The sequence below is a fragment of the Cydia strobilella genome, chromosome 18 (genome assembly GCF_947568885.1).
Source record: "Cydia strobilella chromosome 18, ilCydStro3.1, whole genome shotgun sequence".
In the NCBI taxonomy this organism is placed as follows: domain Eukaryota; kingdom Metazoa; phylum Arthropoda; class Insecta; order Lepidoptera; family Tortricidae; genus Cydia; species Cydia strobilella.
Window position 1 is genome coordinate 15489731 of NC_086058.1, and position 22919 is coordinate 15512649.

General features: G+C 41.5%; 2 protein-coding genes across 2 annotated transcripts in view; one reads left to right on the top strand and one right to left on the bottom strand.

Annotated features, from left to right (window-relative positions):
• Positions 1–22919, top strand: part of LOC134749601 (phospholipid phosphatase 3-like) — a 462302-nt gene that overhangs the window by 319930 nt on the left and 119453 nt on the right. The window lies entirely within an intron of this gene.
• Positions 1–22919, bottom strand: part of LOC134749773 (tafazzin) — a 28189-nt gene that overhangs the window by 2240 nt on the left and 3030 nt on the right. The window contains exons 2-6 of the mRNA XM_063684808.1: positions 18333–18458; positions 8378–8532; positions 7943–8026; positions 1066–1265; positions 559–702 (exon numbers count right to left, since the gene is read on the bottom strand). Of these exons, the coding sequence (XP_063540878.1) occupies positions 559–702; positions 1066–1265; positions 7943–8026; positions 8378–8532; positions 18333–18458 (709 nt within the window). The remainder of the gene's footprint in view (positions 1–558; positions 703–1065; positions 1266–7942; positions 8027–8377; positions 8533–18332; positions 18459–22919) is intronic.

The window sequence follows — 22919 nt, forward strand, 5'->3', positions numbered from 1 at the left end:
AAAGGGAGCGCTAGGATTAATAGGATATTAATTTGTTTCCATTTGCCCATTCCAAACCACTGGCGCCAGTTATAACGAATGAGAATTATTAGGTGCCATTGTTCTTGGCCTTAATTTTATATTTATAGGCTTTTCTAGACCTAGCAAAGGCCTTTGACACAGTGTTCATACCATTTTTCCTAAATACAACGAAGTATGGCATCTTGGAATCAGGGTAACCTCACTACAGTTATTTAATAGTTACTGACTGATTGATATTGACTGTTAAGATGGGGAAATATGTAAGTAACGAACAGCCTTTGACTTTCGGTGTGCCGCAAGGAAGTGTCCTAGTTCCAACGCTTTTTCTCACATTCATTGGCGGACTATGTCAAACCATTATAATTATAATATATCATGTACAGTCAGCAGCAGAAGTTGCTAAGCGGGCGAGGTGTTCAAAATGATCTTGACGCGACTTTATTGTTGAGAGAATAAGAGCGTGTCAAGGTAATTTTGAACACCTCGCCCGCTTAGCAACTTCTGCTGCTGACTGTACGTTGTATTATTATAACGAACCTGCCAGCCAGCAGCGCCGGTGCGACGCCGAGCGCCCGTTTGAGTGCTTCGTGCGTTTTCATCCGCAGTCGTATCAGCTCATTTTGGACGCGTTCTGTGATCGCTCGCCGCGTCTCTTCTTCGCTCGCGTTTGATTCTTTTAACCTGGAAAAAATATTGAATTGACCTCTTTGTGGAGCGTAATATAAAGCCTCCAAAACGCAACAAAAAACATGAACATGCGATATATGTATTATAATTATGTTCATTATAATAAAGCTAGTTCCAATTGCTCTTTTAAGGTATTCTTTATGTCATGCAATAATTCTTTGCAATATTTTAAGAAAAACCCCAATAGTTTGACCGGAATAATCGAAGCCTGCCTTATTACCTAAAACTTCTTATTTCCCGGTTTCGTAGTTATTGTAATAATTTAGTCTAAAGAATTAACTTAGGTTACATTACTGATCAAGTTAATAAGCTGTCGAGTGTCACAGCATTCCGCCTTCACAAACACCACACCCTTACCTGGCTAGTAAATTAGCGAGCGGCACCGGCTGCCCGACGGCCAGCCAGACGCGGTTGCCCGCGCGGAGTCGGTAGGGCTCGGTGTTGGGCAGCACGGCGTCCATGCCCTCGTGCCAGATCGGCAACACGAGCGGCGCGCGCCCCGCCTCCGCGCACTCCGCTATCATTCGGCCCACGCCCCATTTGAATCTCATGTGCTCCTGGAAATTATAGTTAATAATTAGAAGAGTTATAGTATGAATTATCTCAGATGATTTGTTTCGCTTTATTTGTGCTCGGGCCCAAATCTGTTAAACAAATGCCTTTGTTTATTTTAAGAGCGGTCTTCAGCACGTGCCAAAGCAACCATGTCGCTCAGAAAGCAACTATAGTGATAGTATTAAGGTTCAAATTTATGTGACAGCTCATTCAGAGAACAATCAGGGTGGTATTTTCTTTGGAAATAACAAAACGTGTTATCTCCGAATGGGCTGTTTCATGAATTTGAACCATATAAATAGAATGGTAAATTTGCTTTTTAAACGAGCTTGTTCCCGTTACTTATGTCGGGGCTATTAGCAGTAAGCAGTGTAACCACTGCATAAAGGAAACAATACCTTTTATTTAACAGATTAGGGCTCGAGCCCGAAAAAATCATCTGAGATAATTCATACTATATTTAAAAGACGTAAGTAATCATACATGAGGTGGTGACAGATGAGAATACCCGTAGATAATCTGTGCCCGGCGGGGACAAATGGGGATACACAAATCTTGGCGCTAAATATCTCCTATTTTGATTTTTGGTAAATTTAATCTGACTTCGCAAAGTATTGCGGTTTGTGAAGTCAGCGTTATTCATTCCTAACATTCATTCTCCAAAATTCATAAATTGTGTTAACAGGACTGTTCCTGCGTCGAGTCCACAGACGCTTCCTTGATTATTGAAGCAATCGATATTAACGCTTTCCAACTCGATAATACTGGACGTTATCTTGGCAAAGCGACATTCCGCCCGTCGCAATGGCCTTGCATCGATCTTTAAATATAATACGGTACTTAAAAATCCGGCTTTCCTTTTAGGTAGCGTAAGCAGCTCTTGTACTTTGCTTACTTACATTTCTATTAAGTCGTACGGCACACTCATTTGGAGTAACTCGATGGATTCCAAAACAGTCCTGATAGTGCATTAAAAAATCTGACGTGTCTGGGGACCTAGCCAAAATGACAATCGTTGATAGAAACTTAAATAATGTATGGAAATAATCACGTGACTTTTCGTTTCATCTGTTATCCCGATAAAAAAAAATCGATTGTTGTTTGTCATTGTACACTTGTCATCTTGGCAAGGTCCCTTGCGGTGTCAGCATAGTTGCATTCTTATCACCTGTCACTATGGCTGTCACTTTCGCACTTCCATAATTGTTAGAGCGTAAGCAGCTCTTGTACTTTGCTTACTTACATTTCTATTAAGTCGTACGGCACACTCATTTGGAGTAACTCGATGGATTCCAAAACAGTCCTGATAGTGCATTAAAAAATCTGACGTGTCTGGGGACCTAGTCAAAATGACAATCGTTGATAGAAACTTAAATAATGTATGGAAATAATCACGTGACTTTTCGTTTCATCTGTTATCCCGATAAAAAAAAAAATCGATTGATGTTTGTCATTGTAATCAGAAATCAGAAATATTTATTTGCTTAGATACAGTAATGGGATGTTACATATTTATAAATGTACTGTGTATCTTGCCTGCATGCAAGCGTGAAAATCAAATCAATCTTAAAAATAATAATAATAAATAACATCAATGAAGCTTAATACAAATTAATAATTAAAATGTCCATTGTACACTTGTCATCTTGGCAAGGTCCCTTGCGGTGTCAGCATAGTTGCATTCTTATCACCTGTCACTATGGCTGTCACTTTCGCACTTACATTATTGTTAGAACGTGACAGGCATGGTGACAGGCGATAAAAATGCTACCGTGCTCAGCCCGCAGGTGTGTGGCACTGTAGAGAACTTATCATTTTGCAATGGATTATGATGCTGGTAGTTTTATTTGCTTTTAAACCTCAAACTCAAAAGGGGATATAAGCAAAACTCTGTGTAGTGGGTGCCACTAGCACATTTCTCTCCCTCTCTATCACTCTTGCATATTCAAGCGATAAAGAGGCAGATAACGAAATTTCGATTTTCGCAATTCGTGGTAGACTCTCTGTACACAAACGGCCTTGATGCATCAATGTCATAGTGAAAACTTGTCAAAAAACTGTTTATGGCATAGTATGTATAAGTTACTCTATGGCTTAAAATATGTGCTAGTGCTGCTCTCTGGCGAAACAACACTGCAGTAATACCTCTTATTACCCAAATTCCTAAATTGTGTTAACATATCGGTTCCGGTGCGGAGTTCTGAGACGCTCCGATTATTGAATGAATCGATGCTTCCTTCATACAACTCGATAATTCCGGATTTGAATTTGGCAGTTTAATTTTTGCAACGGTACAATATTTAAGTTGGATTTTTTGACCATAGAGAGGTCTGATCTTATAATAAAGCGGGATATTATTTATGTTTGTATGTAGCAAGTTTGTAAGACGATATCTTGAGAATTCTTTATTCAAATTTATATTTTGTCATGAAAATAGTTCGGATAAATACAATGTTTAAGCTCGAATAAAAATGTATCTGCCTAAATCTGAATGTTATAAATGAGACGTGAGGTCTCTCTTTGGGTCGAACTACTGGTTTTGTTCAGGAACCTGAACTTAGGGTGCCAGAGGAAGAAAAATAAGTCACCGACAGACGGCGGAGCCTTAGTGAAGTATATTCAGTATTCTTGATTTAAATATTCGCGCCTGCGTTAACATGTTCGTTCACTGTCTCACTCTCTTCCGTCATATCGGTTTACCTATTAACATGTAGTATCTATAGTTTTAAATGAAATAAAATATATCCAAGTGTTTGGAAGTGTAGTGATGTGTATGAATGAATTACCGTCCTCCGGCACCCAAACACCAGCAAACAAACCAAACTTAGCAGTAGGATTTCGTGTTTAGTACCCTTTGTGTACGAAACCCTAAAAACAACAATGACTTTGTTTATACCTTAGAACTGTCAAAACCGGAGCCACTCAGGTCCCGATCACAACTAAATCAAATGATCATGATCATGAGACAAGCGCCGGCGCCGAGTTGGGCGCGCCGATCCAAAATGACATATCTGATGTAATGTAAACCTTATTATAGCGGACTAAAATCTTCTACAGTTGTCTTTACTGATAGGACAACAGTTTAAAATAAAGTTTCCATGCATTCTTTCGTTAAAATATAATTGAGAAGTTGTTTATTATCACCATCATTAATGATTTTTAATCTTGGAGGATATAACCAACGGAGACGCCTTGTCTGTAGTTTGCTGTACAAAAAAGTCTGCCAATTTTTGAGGGGGAATTTTTTAAATTAGCCATGTCAGATAAACGTCAGTCCATACAGTGTATGACCATTGGCCGACTATTTTCGACAGAGGGGAACGCCTGTTAATGGCTACTCCGTTTGGTTATATCCTCTAAGTTTTGAATAAATAAAGCTTTCATTAAAAAAGTATTATATGAGATATAGGGTCAGTTGCACCACAGTTGCACATACCACAATAGACGGACTGATCAACAGACAACACCACTCAGCAGTGTGATGAAACATCCCATACAAAGTGAAGGTTTTAACGGTAACAGCCGGTTTTTCTGGATATCGCTATAATAGGCTGCTAATTGCGATAATATATGGTTTTATAGCCCTGAATGCGCAACCGTCTGCGTACTAATAGCAACAATCTGACTATAGATGGACCTTATTGAGTTTGAATAAGGTTCACGATTGTCAGGTCAGTGTTGATGGCGCGTATACAAAAGGAAATAAACAAAGGATTGTATCGTGAACTGCTGACGCAGGCGCACGTGTTTCATACTAAAGGGCGCTTTGGCAAACACCGTCAGCGTTGGGTTGAAAGTTGGCGCAACCACTGATTAGATAATATTACTACTACGTACATAATTCTCACAGATAAATAAATACTACGTTGAACTTAGAATAAATTTAAAAGTGGAAAAATTACTGCCTTGGGAGACTTGAACTCACGGCCTCTGGATCGATACTCCAGCGCTCTGCCAACTGAGCCACCAAGACCTCATCCATAGTCAACAAATCTTCCCACTATATGGGTCTAGGGGACCCTAGCGACATCTACCGTAAGAGCGTTACACTTATTCTAAGCTAAAAAATAAAATAATAATAATATTGTTAAATTTATTCTAAGCTTAATAGCATCGATCGCAGACGTTTCTGCTTGTTAAAAATTAAATACTACGTTGTTTTTTTAAGCCTATATTAGACCTAAAGAATGCCGGGAAGTGATTATGGGACGACTTAAAATCCATTAGTTAGTTAGAACTGGTCCTAAATTAGGAGTATTGGGTTGGTAAGAGTTCACTTTACTTAGATTAAGATTCTCGGAAAATGGCAAGCCATTAGCAATTGGGGTTTCGCCATTTACTACTGACCTAACAGCATTTGTCGCTCCTTTGTCGCGTAAACCGGCGACATACTTAAATGATTGTGACGCGTGCGACCTTCTTCGCTAATGACAAAGCGACAATAGTTATTTTCACCTCAGTAGCTCGAACAAGCCTACTTTCGTAACTCCCTGGAGTGAGGAAAGTGCGACTTTCCTCACTCCAGGGAGTGAAACAAAGTAGCTTTTTAATTTAGTTAAGGCCATGAACTGCCAATTCATACTTTTATAAAAAAAAACTGTGTAATTCGAATTACATTTTAACCTTTAATTTGTTCTCACTACTGAGGTGAAAAATTATGTGTGCATCACGAGAGCAAAGTTATTTTCCATCTCGTGTTTTTGAGTCCCTCGCTACGCTCAAGATTCTAACTTAGAATCACTCGCTTCGCTCGTGAATCAATTATAGAATCTTTCGCTTTCTCGGGACTCAAAATAAAACACTCGCAAGAAAAACCAACTTTCCTCTCTTGTTGCACAATAGTTATTTGTGCAACAAGAGAGGAAAGTTGGTTTTTCTTGCGAGTGTTTATCTTGAGTCCCGATAAAGCGAAAGATTCTAAGTTAGAATCTTTCGCTTTCTCGGGATTCAAAAACACGAGATGTAAAATAACTTTGCTCTCGTGTTTCACACATAATTTTTCACCTCAGCAGTGAGAACATATTAAAGGTTAAAATGTATTTCGAATTACACAGAAAAAAAAATTGTAATCAAAGTATGAAGTGGCAGTTCATGGCCTCCACTAAATTAAAAAGCTACTTTGTTTCACTCCCTCAGGGAGTGACGAAAGTATGCTTGTTCGAGCTGCTGAGGTGAAAAGAAAATAAACAAAAGAAGATTTTTCTTATTTCAATTCTTACAAACGTAGACGGGCCATAACATAATGGTTAGTTAAGAGTGATGTTGTTAGTACAGTCGCCATCAGATATATCGGAGCGGCCGAGGTGCTCACAAATATATGAACACGCCTATTGACTATTGTCAAGGCGCTAGGTGCGTGTTCAGATATTTTTGAGCACCTCGGCCGCTCCGATATATCTGACGGCGACTGTACAAACAGCAGCTCTCTGTCCATCGGTGGACCTTATGCCTTTTGTATAGTTAACGCTATCTCTACTGAGCTCGTTCACTTACCTGTACTAACAATGGCATTCTGTTAAACAAAAGCCATTATTTATTTTGTGTGAGCGCGTGGCCTTTGTGCCTGAGGCTGACACAATTGGCCACGCGCGCAGGCACAAAGGCCACGCGCTCACACAAAAGAATTAATACCTTTTGTTTCACAGAATGCCATTGTTAGTACAGGTAAGTGAACGAGCTCAGTAGAGATAACAATGTGGGCGATGGTACTAACTAGACAAGTACGCATAAAACTGCATATATGACTCATCTAAATCATTGAAATGGGTACTACGAGTATAGTACTTACTCGCAATTGCAATTGTTATTTAGATACAGTCGCCATCAGATATATCGGAGTGGCCGAGGTGCTCAACAATATCAGAACACGCATTCTAGCGCCTTGACAATAGAGGCGCCTTGACCGGTTAGATATATCTGATTGCGACTGTACTAACAATCTAACCTGACCATAGTTGGCTCTTATGCCGTTGCATTAATAAATGTGACGTTTTCAACCAAAAGGTACCACATTGTCGCTTGTTGATAAGGTTGATTTCTAATTGAAGCTATATGGAAATAGCGCCTTACTGACAAGCGACAATAAGTACCCTTTCGGTTGAAAATGGCACAAATAAATAAAATTCTAAATAATTTAGAGCGCGGCGCGCTCATTCTTTCTTCCGTGATTTTCAAACACAGTCCATAGTTGTTAGTATTAGCTTACAGGCTTATGTTACGTTACAGTATTAAGGTTTATGTTAGTTAACAGTGTACAGTACAGAATACTGACCTTGACATTATCTGCAGTCTGACTTTAAGGGCAAGTGTTCTAGACTATACCAGTAGTCTATCTCAGTATTAATTAGAGAGTCGGGTAGTCTATACTCTATAGATCTTCGCACGGGATAATACCACCAAATAGACTGCCGCGAGACTGTCATAAGAGAACGACGAAAACGAATAAAGTATCCCTATTCCTCTATAGTCTATAGCAAAAGCAAGCTAACAATATATTGCATTAACTCCATAATTAACTCACGGTACTAACCTTAATTTACTGAAGTTAATTAAAATTTTAATAAGTGTTTGAACTAATTTTCTAAATTCTTAAGTCACTTTGAACAGTTTGAACTACGAATTCTGAAAAAATCTCTGAATACCTATTTTATTTATATAATTTAAATATGGCTGCCATTACCTTGCTGACGTTGACTCGTCCCTCAGGAAATATGTGCACCCACTCGCCTTTCGTCAGCCGCTCGATGCAGAAGTCGATCGCAGGCTGAAAACAAATAAACACTTAGGAAAAGACATCCAAGACCAGCGTCATGTGATTTCATACAAAATATATGAATAGTCAAAAAAGCTAAAGATATAGAGGTTTTTGAACTTTTGGAAGTTGAGTTATATTATAAAACTCCCGTGAGACTCAAACATATTAAATTATTTTAAAGCGGGTCACTCACGTATTATTAAGTCGAATAGCTCGACATGTTTCGATCCAATTTACGAGGACCGTCTTCACGGAGCAACGACACGTCTTACTGCGGGCCAAAGCCCGACTCGCACGGCCGCTCACGACAGGCGGTGTCGGCGGTGCCGGCGACGTCACCGTTGGGATGGTATTATGTACCTGATAAACTCCTGCTCCACGTTGGACCGGCACACACCTTCCGAGCGCGAAGAAAGCGGCGTGCAGAGCGTTCGTGAAACAAATGTCATGCGCTGCTAATGACCAACGCATTCGGCGACCCATGGAACCGGCTAGAACACCTGTGTCTAACACGCCTGTGAACAAATAGAGATCGTTTAGAGAAAGACCAAGTTAAATATGAATAATAATAAATATATTTGGGAACAATCCAACAATTCTAACAGATCGAGATCGACCAAGCCCCAAAGTAAGCAAAGATGGTAAAATATTCGCACTCAGGACCTGCCGAGTGCCGACTTTGCTAGGAGACCGTTAATATGCATAGACTGCATTGACTGAGTGTGTAAGTGTCACTATAAGGCAGTGTTTACATTAGAGGCGCTCCGGTGTGCGAGCGGACAATAGTTTCATTTCATTTTACGTTTACAAATGTTAATTTTGACAGACATAATTCTTATAATTTTTTTTCCTGGGGCATTTTAATTTTCTTTTTATTCCATTTTACACATAAGTTAACATGCTCCAAATACCAATGTGGTATCATACCTACACATTAGATACACATAGTTAAAATTCTAGTGACTTGTGTGTGATTTAACCGTAAACAATACACGTAAACGCTGCCTCGAGGTCCAGTAAAAAAGCCATTGCCAGGGCTAAATACGATTTCGTCGGCAGAATTGGCGACAAGCTAGCGGGCTATCCCTCTGGGAGTCGCGCGTTCTGGTCGCTCGCCAAAGCTGCCGAGGGAAATTTTTGTCAGTCGTCTTTACCACCTCTGCGAAAAGCTGATGGTGATCTGGCCCACAGTGCAAAAGAGAAAGCCGATCTTCTTGGTACTCTTTTTGCCTCGAACTCGACCTTGAACGACGACGGTAGCGCCGTGCCGCCCACCATCCCGCGGTGTGCATACTCCATGCCCGAAATCTCATTCACGCAGAGGGATATTCGGCGGGAGTTGCTATCCCTAAACGTTCATAAGTCGAGCGGGCCAGACGGCATTCCAGCACTTGTGCTTAAGCAGTGTGCTCCTGAGTTATGTTCCGTGTTGGCGCGTCTCTTCACACTCTCTAGCAACAAACGGCATGTTCCATCTTCGTGGAAGACGGCCCTTGTGCACCCTGTGCCTAAAAAGGGCGACAGATCGGACCCATCGAATTACAGGCCTATCGCTATTACCTCCCTTCTCTCTAAGGTCATGGAGCGTATAATCAACGCAAAGCTCCTGAGATACCTAGAAGAACACGACCTGATCAGCGACCGTCAGTATGGTTTTCGCCACGGTCGCTCGACTGGTGATCTTCTAGTGTATCTCACTCACCGCTGGGCATCAGCCATTGAGAGTCAAGGTGAGGCATTGGCAGTTAGCCTAGATATAGCGAAGGCGTTCGATCGGGTCTGGCATCGGGGTCTCCTGTCGAAATTACCATCTTATGGATTGCCGGAGGGACTATGCAAATGGATCGCTAGCTTTTTGTCTGGCAGACGCATACGAGCCGTAGTAGACGGAAGCTGCTCCAATAGCATGGACATTAACGCTGGCGTTCCGCAAGGCTCTGTGCTATCCCCAACGCTGTTTTTGCTGCACATCAATGACATGTTGTCTATCGACGACATTCATTGCTATGCAGACGACAGTACTGGGGATGCCTATTACGCAGGCCGTGCCAACATCCCTCGTTCCGTGGTGCTAGAGAGTCGTGAAAAGCTTGTGTCGGATATTGAGGGCACTCTATCCAGAGTTTCGGTGTGGGGCCGGGACAATTTAGTGCGATTCAACCCCACCAAGACACAAGTTTGCGCGTTTACCGCTAAGAAAACCCCATTTACTGTGGTCCCACAGTTCGAAGGCACAGCCCTTACCATGTCAGGGAGTATTGGGATCCTCGGTGTCGACATCTCCAGTGACGTCCAATTCCGTAGCCACCTGGAAGGGAAGGCTGATCTGGCATCCAAAAAACTCGGTGTGCTCAATAAAGCACGGCGATACTTTACTCCGGGGCAAAGACTGCTGCTATATAAATCGCAAGTCAGACCCCATATGGAGTACTGCTGTCACCTTTGGGCAGGAGCACCTGGATGCCAGCTTGGACCCTTCGACTCAGTCCAAAGGCGCGCTGTACGAATCGTCGACGATCCCAAACTCACAAGCGGTATCGAACCTTTAAGTCTAAGGAGAGACTTCGCCTCCTTGTGTGTGTTCTACCGCTTGTACAATGGGCTGTGCTCTGAAGAATTGTTTGACATGATGCCAACGGCCGCTTTCTATCACCGCACCGCTCGCCATCGGCAGGGTGTTCATCCTCACACCCTAGCACCTAAATGGTCGCGTACTGTGCGGTTTAAGAGGAATTTCCTCCCGCGTACGCTTCGGCTGTGGAATGAGCTCCCTGCCGAGGTTTTCCCGAGGGGCTACAGTATGGGGTTCTTCAAAAAAGGAGTGTACAGGTTTTTAAAGGGTCGGCAACGCGCGTGTAATATCTCTGGTGTTGCAGGCGTTCATAGGCTACGGTAACTGCTTACCATCAGGCGGGCCGTATGCTTGATTGCCACCGACGTGGTATAAAAAAAAAAAACGTACTCGTAATGCTATTTAAACAACAGACTGACCACCTATTTGGTTTAGCGTTCGGAAATTAGGTTAATTATATTCTATTCCAGTTACCCAGGTGACCCAGGTCGCACCCAAATTAGTTGTCCGACGCCTAAAGTGCGGCCCAGAAAACACAGATCACTATATACTGATTTAAACTAACACGATTTTTCACTCGTAATTTTAAGACTAATTTATGGCCTGACGTTTCGAACGTGACACATATCACTTCCTAGATCGAGCTTATACGACTACACAGTCGTCATACAATCAGCGCTTCCATACTGAGGGCCTTTTTAGGGTTCCGTACCCAAAGGGTAAAAATGGGACCGTATTACTAAGACTTCGCTGTCCGTCCGTCTGTCACCAGTTGAAGTTTTTACAGATGTTGTATTTCTGTTGCCGCTATAGCAACAAATACTAATACGGAACCCTGGGTGGGCGAGTCCGAATCGCAGTTGTAGGGTTTTTTAAAACTACTTTTTATCGAGCGCTGCACACTTTTCTTGGTCTCTACCAACCAAGCTTAGAATTAATTTACAAGTGGAAAAATTATTGCCTTGGGTGAGACTTGAACTCACGGCCTATGGATCGATACTCCCCTAGTAGCAGTGACGTCAGCGACGTCATTATGACGTAATAATGACGACATTATGACGTAATAACGACGACATTATGACGTAATAATGACGACATTATTACGTCGCTGTCGTAATGACGTATAAATGCTACCTGGGTCCAGCGCTCTGCCAACTGAGCCACCAAAGACCTCATCCATAGTCAGCAAATCTTCCTACTATATGGGTCTGGGGACCCTTGGGGGGTAGATGTCGCTACCCCTCTAGCGACATCGTTCGTCGTTCATTCGTTAATAGCATCATTCGCAGACGATTCTGCTTGTTAAAAACTTACTCTACCCGTCGGACAGTTGCCCAAAGTGTCCATTGACACGAGTGTAGGTCGGCGGCCGCGCAATCTTTCCGCGAATCCGGATGTGGCGTCAGTGCGTTCACCGCTTTATATGTGACATGCAAGGCTGTTATCACATTATGCTTACGGATGCGGCGCAAGAGTGATAAGTGATAACCACCTCTCTGAGGCTGTGACGTCACATCGCCTGACCGCACTGACATACAGGTCAAGTCTACTATTTATATGATCACGTATTTCGATTATTAATTACACGAATGTTCAACTTAAAGGGGCCCGCTGATTATCAGTCCGCCGGACGCTAACAGCCTGTCAGTTAGAACAGAAATTTGACAGTTCCGAACAACTGACAGGCCTATATCGGCCGGCGGACTGGTAATCAGTGGGCCCCTTTAGCTTCTTATACTTCCATCGTAGGCAAAGATGAAGTTAAAGACTTATGGCGTCAAAATGTTGCTGATAATCTTTGTATTTTTTTTTCATGTTGATATTTATGTTTGTTAAAGAGAGACAAAAACAGAGGTTTAGTAAATTGAAATAGATACACTAAGGAAAAAGTCAAAGGCGCCTAGCCTTTCAAAGATAGCATACACCAGAGATTTCGAGACGGGTACCGCCATGGCCGGGTGGTCTAGTGGTCAGGACGTTAGCCGCGTAAGCTGAAGACGAGGGTTCGATTTTCGATTCCCGCCTCGGCCACTTTTTGGACTTGGTCACGTTTTCTTCAGTGTATGATATATACACACAGACAGACGGAGTGATGGCGGGTGGGCCAAAATGTTAACGGAATAGTGGCCGCTTTCAGACGAAAGTGCCTGGCGTCCGTTGGCTCGTTGGGTGGACGACATTCGGAAGACTGCGGGTCACTTCTGGATGAGATTGGCTCAGGACCGGGATAAGTGGCGTTGAAGAGAGGCCTATGCTCGGCAGTGGGCGATAAAAGGCTGATATGATGATGACGATACGAGTATATGATATTTATTTCAGTTTGTAACTACGATTGTAAGGCGGCGGCAAGGGTCGTGCGGTTCTTATTGTCTTTGCAATAAGATAACCGAACAGTGTGGATGCTAACACAATGAATAGCTCTTTAATATTGTTCTCATAGTTGATAATCTATGAATAGGAATTGAACAAGATCAATGGGCGTGAGAATGATAGTTCTGCTGAAGTGAGTTCTGGACTCTGAACCCCTGTAATAAATTTTTCCCCTCACTAGCTCGGAAAGCCGTCTTTTATCCTTTAAAACAAGCGGGGAAAAACGCATTTTATCCACTAGTGGGGAAAGTAGTTTGACCTTGGATGGAGCGTGTTTAAGTAGCTTGACAGATAACAAAACGTAAAACGCTCATAATAATGGTTCGTTCGATATTAATTATCATTAAATAAATGGTTTGAGAATCTAATAAAAAATACCAAATTTAGCTTTATTTAATAATTTTAAGTCATAAACCTTAAAATTCCATAAGAAACGTTAGATTTTTATAATGATGTTAAATATAATTCTGAACGCACAAGTTGAGTCGATGCAATTTCAAAACGCATCGTTGACATTTCATACGTCAGAACAGAAATGTCAACATTGTCAACAAAATTTTTACTGTTCTTCTCACCGACTCACGTAAAAATCAGAATTTCTAGTGTTTTTTGTTATAATATCGTAAAAAAATTAGTGATTCCAATGATGAAGATGATCTAACGCCTGTGGATGTTGCACTTTCCTCGCTATAGTGAGGGGAAAAGTTTTGTGTTACACACGGGTGCAAATAACTATTTCCCCTCACTAGCTCGGAAAGTTGTCTTTTATCCTTCAATACAAGCAGGGAAAAACGCGTTTTATCCACTAGTGGGGAAAGTAATTTGACCTTGGATGGAGCGTGTTTAAGTAGCTTGACAGATAACAAAACGTAAATCGTTTATGACAATGATTCGTTCGATATTAATTATCATTAAATAAATGGTTTGAGAATCTAATGAAAAATACCAAATTTAGCTTTATTTAATGATTTTAAGTCATAAACCTTAAAATTCCATAAGAAACGTTTGTTTTTTATAATGATGTTAAATATAATTCTGAACGCACAAGTTGAGTCCATGCAATTTCAAAACGCATCGTTGACATTTCATACGTCAGAAATGTCAACATTGTCAACAATTTTTTTACTAAAAAACTTTTTTCACATCACCTATTCGAAAAGGGAACTTTTCTTCCCTGCTAGGAGGGATCAAAGTGGCACTTTTCTGTTCAAGGACATTTTGTTGCCAGTATGAAATATTGACACAAAGACATATGAAATGAGTATGCATACAATCGATTACAATTTCTTTATAATCGATTACGTGCATACAATTTTTCTAACTTAAATAATATTTTGTTGTAATTGTAAACAATAAATGTAATTAGCGTATTTTTAATTAATTAATAGCATATTTAAATTAAGTAAATTAATTAATTAGCGTAATATTTACAAAGAAACGTAAAAAACATTAGTTTAATAATTTAATTTCTATTTTGTCATTTTAGGTCTCCTTAAACGCAGCCAGACTTGTCTATGCAATTTAAAAAGTTTATATTCAAAAAGTTTTGTACAAATATTTCACAAAGCATAATTATGCGGTTCTGTATTGTGTATACATTTGTTAATACTTAGTTTAAATCAATAACTTGTTTGCAGAAATCGCGAAGCGTCTGGTTGACGTAACTGGTGACCGAAGAGTTGGCGGCTTCCTCGCACAACGTATCAGCATTGCGATACAGCGGGGAAATGCCGCCAGCATCCTTGGTACAATGCCTCAAGGGCCTATTTCAGATTTAAGCTAGTTATTAATTTCGTTTACGTAGTACCACTGTATATATCTTGTATGTAAATAAATTGATTGATTTAAACTTTATAATAATAAATATACCTATAAGTGACATCAGTTTTCATAGTGTTTTTCCGAAGATTTGGTTCAAAGGGGTAAGATCTAATTTGTTACCAGAAAAATCTACAAGAATAATGTACTTGATTTTCATTGTATCATTTTAGGTGTTTGCTGCTGTCTTTGAAAAGATATTAGGTACATACATAATTATGAGCTGTAGGTACTTTTAATTTGTCAGTACAGTCACGTCTGAAAATATCGATACGGACAAAGCCAGAAGTATGTACCTATACTAAGGTCGTGTATACATATTTTTGGCACTGTCCGTATCGATCTTTGCTTTAAATAATAATGTCTTGAAACCTAATATATGTATGTAATTTCCTCATGTGAAAAGCAGTATGTGTCACATGGTAGCAAAATTATTTTCACCTTGGGCGTTAACACTTGAATCCCTCACTACGCTCAGGATTCTATATTAGAATCCTTCGCTTCGTTTAGGATTCAATTGTACGCCCTCGCCGTAAATATGTAATTTTGCTCCCTTGTGACACAATCTACTATTTCACCGACTCGCGTAAAAATACACAAAATCCAGAGTTTTCTGTTATAATATCGTAAAGAAATGAGTGATTCCAGTGATGAAGATGATCTAACGCCTGTGGATGTTGCATTTTCCTCGCTATAGTGAGGTGAAAAGTTTTGTGTTATACACGGGCGCAAATGTATTTTACTTCTCGTGTGTTGAAACACTCGCGGGTAAAATACAACTTTGCACCCTTGTATAACAAATAACTATTATTCGATAGCGTGATAGCGTTTGCGTTTATGTCGCGTTCGCGTTGCGTTTCAGCAGCGCACCAAGCGGGACGATTTGGAAACTCAAAATCCTATATAATGAGACTTAACAAAAAAAAAAATGGATCATTTGTTATCCGACAATAAAGAAATTTAATTTAACGTAACGTACGTTCCGGCTGGAAATCGTATTTCAGTCTGCCATTCACTGTATTGCACCTTTTCGGGTGTCGCGACATTTATCATCTGATAATAATTTGTGATTGATGATAGAGTCTCGCCTATCGCTATCTTAGTATTGTTTTGAAAACATAGTTCATTATGACTCGTACCCTAAATAACACATTACATTTTAAACATAATTTGCATTTCTTTCAGTCCAGTCATAATCAGACGATACCATAGACATAGTATAGTAGTTATAGACATGAAACCGAGGGTAAGAGAAAGACATATTCATGTATTGACAGGTTAATGTATGGCAGCATAATCCTTTTTCTCTTTCACTCTTATAAATTTCGGTATTTCGCCATCGCCTCCTACCTATGCTGCCATAACCCGACCATGAAAAAAAAAACCCGGTCGGTGATAAGGACAAAGCATGGCACTATTTTCTCTTTCCTCTTATAGGAATCGCAATAAGACTATCTTTCTCTATCAAAGAGTGTCAGGCCCTTGGACGATACGGATCATACGTTTGAGGATCCCTAGGAGACGCCGCCATTATGGAAAATTTGTCTCATTCCGGTGAATACCAAATTAGATTTTAACTTTAAACAGTTTAAACTGCCTCGGCTTCGCACGGATTCCACAAAACCTTAACAAATTATACACCTAAACCTTCCTCAAGAATCACTCTATTGATAGGTGAAAACCGCATGAAAATCCATTCAGTAGTTTTTGAGTTTATCGCAAACATACATACACACAAACAGACAGACACGGTGGGGGACTTTGTTTCACAAGGCATAATCTACGCATTTCAGACAACAGCTAATTAAATTTAACACAAAAAATACTATAAACCTTTGTGTAAAAAATAAACACCATACATACAAAGTGAGCACGATATTTCCTCGTTTTTAGCGAGATTTCGACCTTTGTCCTATCTCGATTGTATTGTTAAGTAGGTATCTATTGAAGTAAAACTTCTTTAGGCGCGACTATAGGGTAACTCAGTTTTTTTTCTGACGGAAGTAATGCTTAGTAGTGACACACGCACAATAGGACACACGTCAAAGTGCCAACATAGCGACAAACGTCATCGTCAAAGAAGGTTTACTTCAATCGCGCGTAAGGCCGCTTCCCCACTTTTTTTTTAAATACTACGTCGGTGGCAAACAAGCATACGGCCCGCCTGATGTTAAGCAGTCTCCGTAGCCTATGTACGCCTGCAACTCCAGAGGAGTTACATGCGCGTTGCCGACCCTAACACTCCTCTCCCTCGAGCTCTGGCAACCTTACTCACCGACAGGAACACAACACTAGACGGGTCTAGTGTTATTTGGCTGCGGTTTTCTGTAAGGTGGAGGTACCTCCCCAGTTGGGCTCTGCTCTAGATCTGGAATGACATCCGCTGTCCTGTGCCCTACCACACAAAGCGAGATGTCATTCACAGTGCCCATACCTCTCTTAAAACTCCACTTGGCGGCGCGGTATCGGTGCAGCTGCAGTACACAGTATTTCTTCCTGATTGGCGCGGAGTCGCGGGGCGCCAATCAGGAAGAAATACTGTGTACTGCAGCTGCACCGATACCGCACCGCCAAGTGGGGAAGCGGTCTAAAGATTACTATTACTACTACTGGAAATTATCATGTACGGTGACCTCCACAAAGATTCCCAAAGTTCATAGCATGATAATATACATATTTATATTTCTGTTTCTTATCGGCCACATGTGATGTGACCCAATTTGTTCTTAATCTTCATATTATTAAGTAATTAACACTCAAAATTACTCCAATGCCCTTATCAATATCTTTGGTTCCAGCGGTCATTCGGGATAATTATCCATGATTTTGACACATTTAAAATTAATAACTAATGACGACTACTCACCGAATATTTTTAAAATTTTAAATCTTGACAGCTCTAACGTAAAAACCCCTAGCTATAAAAAGATTTGCAAAAGAAATATACATAAATTAACAATAACATTATTTTTCCTTCGACAAACAGGTGAAATTCCGTTTGTAGTTATGTCGCAATTTCAAAAGTATCGAGTTCTTAAAACTGCAAGCATATTTATGATGCAATAACTTTTCAATAAATTATGCACACGAAGGCTTTTAACTCCCCCACCATGACTTGCAAATACCCAGAGGTCAGGTTCGTTGAAGCACGAGTGTTGGTTAGACACTGTGATGAGAGGCCTATAGAGGCCGCTATCGTCGAGGACTATGATAAGTGGTCTAGATCACACTCACCCCAGAGGCCGGGGTCGTCGAAGTACGAGTGGTGGTTGGACACTGTGATGAGAGGCCTATAGAGGCCGCTATCGTCGAGGACTGTGATAAGTGGCCTACATATCACTCACCCCAGAGGCCGGGGTCGTCGAAGCACGAGTAGTGGTTGGACACTGTGATGAGAGGCCTATAGAGGCCGCTATCGTCGAGGACTGTGATAAGTGGACTTCACCCCAGAGGCCGGGGTCGTCGAAGCACGAGTGGTGGTTGGACACTGTGATGAGAGGCCTATAGAGGCCGCTATCGTCGAGTACTGTGATAAGAGGCTTAGATAACACTCACCCCAGAGGCCGGGGTCGTCGAAGCACGAGTGGTGGTTGGACACTGTTATTAGCGGCACTCCTGGAGGCCTCTTCATAGCCGCCGTGAGCTGTTCCTTATTGTACACTGTCGTTTTGTTCAGAAACTCTGTAACAATACATTTTATTAGAGTATACAAGTTGCTGCCTGCGACTTCGCAGGGTTCGAAATTATCCAGATAATTATAGTCTTTGATAATTATCGCGATAAATATCGGATAATTATCCCAGGTATGATGGATGGTGCTATATTTATTTTCTTTGAATTCTTTAGTAAATTTTAAAATCTCGTCTTAGAATCTTCGTAAATTTTAGGTTATTATTAAATCGATAATTATCAGGCATAAAAATCACGATAATTATCAAGATAACTATCATTGATAATTATCCTTTCGAACCCTGTGACTTCGTCGTCGAAGTCGTTAAACCTTTGAACGGCACGTCTATCGTGTGGGTCTCTATTGTTTGACATAATTATTGAAAGTCATAATGTAATGATTGTCATATTATCATTAGTCATAATTTGGTTTTTCTCAGAAACGCGTAACTTTTCAGGATTGTCATAAAACAAACCTAACCTAACCTATCTATAGGATAACCCGAGGAAAATCCTGAAAAGTTAACGGTTTCAGAATTATGACTAATGATAATATGACATCATTACATTATGACTTTCAATAATTCTGTCAAACAAAGGGAACCCTCTATCGGGTGCGTGGCGGCATTATGATCCTTATCGTAATACCCGAAGGTTGATATTCGGCCGTGTGTGTCAGTTCAGTTGACGTCTTTGGCGGGCAATAGGGGGTGACCAATGTGACCATTCTGCCTTACAATTCTTCTACGGTCGAGGAATGTCATTTCTGTGTTATTTGAGTAATTTCGTGACAATAATATGCGTTTCCCAGTTTTCATATTGAGTGTCACTGTGACAAGGTACGAAATGGCGTAGAAATGAAATCCCTTTTTGTAGTTTTAAAGCTATTTGTGCCATTTTCAACCAAAAGGTTACTTATTGTCGCTTGTCAGTAGTCAGTAAGGCGCTATTTCCATATAGCTTCAATTAGAAATCCACCTTATCAACAAGCGACAATGTGGTACCTTTTGGTTGAAAAAGTAACATTTATTGCCAATACAATAAGTATTACAATCAGATTCCTCATGTTTGTTGATAAATCATCTATAATACCATAGAGTAACTTATACTAGAGCGGTACTGTCATAGTAAATTTTGTAACCCCAGTAAATTCACTGCCATCTGTCGACACACTTTAAAACTAAAAATGAAGATTTATAAAAATACGATAGAATGTATTTAAATATAGATAAATGATTTTTTTTATTTGCATTAATTATTTTTATGATTTTGACCCATGTTCTTTCACTGATATGCGTTAAAATTGTTAAATAACAAACAAAACCGTCAACGCCATCTATACGACTGTAGGCCAAAACTAGTAGCGCCCTCTGAACGAGAATCAAATTTTCTTGATTTTCGAGGCACGTTTTTTCCTTAGACTGTATTCATCTATTACGGAGTTATATCTATCTTTGATAATACGTACGCGTGCACAAAGTAGGCTATAAACACGACTATTGTTTTTACACGCATTTGATAAGCTCCAGTTGATAGCTCATTAATATTGATAATTTAACAGGAAATATGAGCCATTCTCAATCAAAAGGGTACTTATTGTCGGTTGTGAATAAGGCGCTATTTCGATATAGCTTTAATTAGAAATCAACCTTATCGACAAGCGACAATGCGGTACCTTTTGGTTGAAAACGTCACATATGCTTATTTGTACATACACCTAAGAAATGCACAACGGTCAGAAATTGAAAAGTGTGGGACATTGATTCATCATCATCATGTCAGCCGATAGACGTCCACTGCTGGACATAGGCCTCCCCCAAGGCTCGCCACTCCGACCGATCCTGTGCCGCTCGCAACCACCGAATTCCCGCGACTTTCACCAGGTCGTCGCTCCATCTCGTTGGAGGCCTACCGGCAGTTCGTCTTCCGGTACGCGGACGCCACTCCAGAACCTTCCGGCCCCACCGGCCATCAGTTCTGCGAGCAATGTGCCCCGCCCACTGCCACTTAAGGTTTGCAATTCTGCGAGCTATATCGGTGACCCTAGTTCTACTGCGGATATCATCATTTCTGACTCTATCACGCAGAGAAACCCCGAGCATAGCTCTCTCCATTGCCCTTTGCGTGACCTTGAGCCTTCTTATGAGGCCCATCGTTAGCGCCCACGTCTCAGATCCGTATGTCATCACTGGCAACACACACTGGTCAAAGACTTTTGACTTAAGACACTGCGGCAATTTGGACGAAAAGATACTGTGGAGCTTCCCGAACGCTGCCCAACCGAGTCGGATTCGACGAGTGACCTCTTTCTCGAAGTTGGACCTACCTAACTGGACTGTTTGTCCTAGGTATACATAATCGTCAACAACTTCGAGCGCAGAGCCTCCGATTAATACGGGAGTTGGCACAACATGGACGTTAGACATGATCTTCGTCTTGTCCATGTTCATTTTCAGACCAACTCGTTCAGATACTCTGCTGAGATCAGCGAGCATCGCACTGAGGTCCTCCATGGTCTCAGCCATGACTACGATATCATCGGCAAACCGAAGGTGAGTGATGTACTCGCCATTTACATTGATGCCTCGTCCTTTCCAGTCCAGAACCTTAAAGGCATCCTCCAATGCAGCGGTGAACAGCTTTGGGGAGATTACATCTCCTTGTCTGACTCCCCGCTGCAATGGAATAGGCTTCGAGCTCTGGCCCTGTAGTCGGACGGACATGGTGGCGTTTTCGTACAGACACTTCAGCACTTCGATATACCGGTAGTCGATTTGGCACCTTTGGAGAGACTGCAGCACAGCCCAAGTCTCGATCGAATCGAAGGCTTTCTCGTAGTCCACAAATGCAAGGCAAAGGGGGAGGTTATATTCCTCAGTCTTCTGTATAACCTGCCGCAACGCATGTATGTGGTCTACGGTACTATAGCCTTTACGGAAACCTGCTTGTTCGGGAGGCTGGAAGTCGTCAAACCTGCGTGCGAGACGGTTCGTGATGACTCTCGAAAACAGCTTGTAGACATGGCTCAGAAGTGAGATGGGTCTATAATTCTTCAGCAAGGTGTTATCACCTTTTTTGAAGAAGAGCACCACCACACTTCTGTTCCACGCTTGCGGCGTTTTTCCTTCGCGCATGACGGAACTAAACAGCGTCTGAAGGGCCTTAAGGACTGGTTTACCACCCGCCTTCAGGAGTTCGGCCGTAATTTCGTCATCACCTGGGGCTTTGCCATTCTTAAGTTGTTTGAGAGCCATACTAATCTCGTACAGGCTGACGTCCGGGATATCTTCGGTATAGTGTCGAGTTAGTCTAGCTCTAGGGTCTCTAGCTAGATCCACGACGGGTGCTCGGGTTGTTGTGTATAACTGTCCATAGAACTTCTCGACTTCTCCCAAGAGCTCAGGTTTGGATGAGATGATCCTGCCGTCGTCGGTCTTCAGTTTTGTCAGTTGGCTTTGGCCAATAGACAGATCTCTGGCAAACACCTTCGAGCCTCTGTTGCGCTTGATAGCCTCTTCAATACTGTTAGTATTGAATCGGCGTATATCTCGCTTCAGAGACTTCGAGATCCGTCTGTTGAGCTGCCTATAACGACAAACGTCACCTGACGACTGCAGAATCATCTCACGCCTCACCTCCATGAGCTTGAGAGTGGAGTCCGAGAGTTTCTTGGTTCTTGTACGACGAGTCTTGAAGAACTTGGACCCGACCGTATGAACAGCTTCCACAAACCCGTCGTTGTAATCGTCCAGGTCGCTAGCTAGGCATTCGAACCGGTTTTGAAGTTCGAGCTGAAAGCTCTCGGGGTTTTGGAGCTGGGCCGGTGCCGGGCGGAGCGTAGACTTTATCAGTCGAGATCTCTCAAGCCTAAATTGAATATTCAGTGTGCCTCTTACCATACGGTGATCGCTCCCGGTTTTGACCGAATTGATCACAGAAACATCACTGAATATTTGCTTCTTCGTCGACATGATAAAGTCGATCTCATTCCTTGTTGCACCGTCAGGGCTCACCCAGGTCCACTTCCTGTGCTCACGTTTCCTGAAGAAGGAGTTCATCATATAGAGTCCTTCCTTCTCCATGAAACCAGCCAGTAGGTGGCCCCGGTGATTCCTACGCCCCACTCCAAATTGCCCCACTCTCAGCTCTTCACCGTCTCGTTTGCCCAGCTTAGCGTTGAAGTCCCCCATAACAACTGGTCATTGATTGGTATTGGTATATAATGGTGGGACATTGATTATTTCACTGTAAATAGTTATTTGTGCAACAAGAGAGGAAAGTTGGTTTTTCTTGCGAGTGTTTATTTTGAGTCCCGAGAAAGCGAAAGATTCTATAATTGAATCACGAGCGAAGCGAGTGATTCTAAGGTAGAATCTTGAGCGTAGCGAGGGACTCAAAAACACGAGATGTAAAATAACTTTGCTCTCGTGTTGCACACATAATTTTTCACCTCAGTAGTGAGAACATATTAAA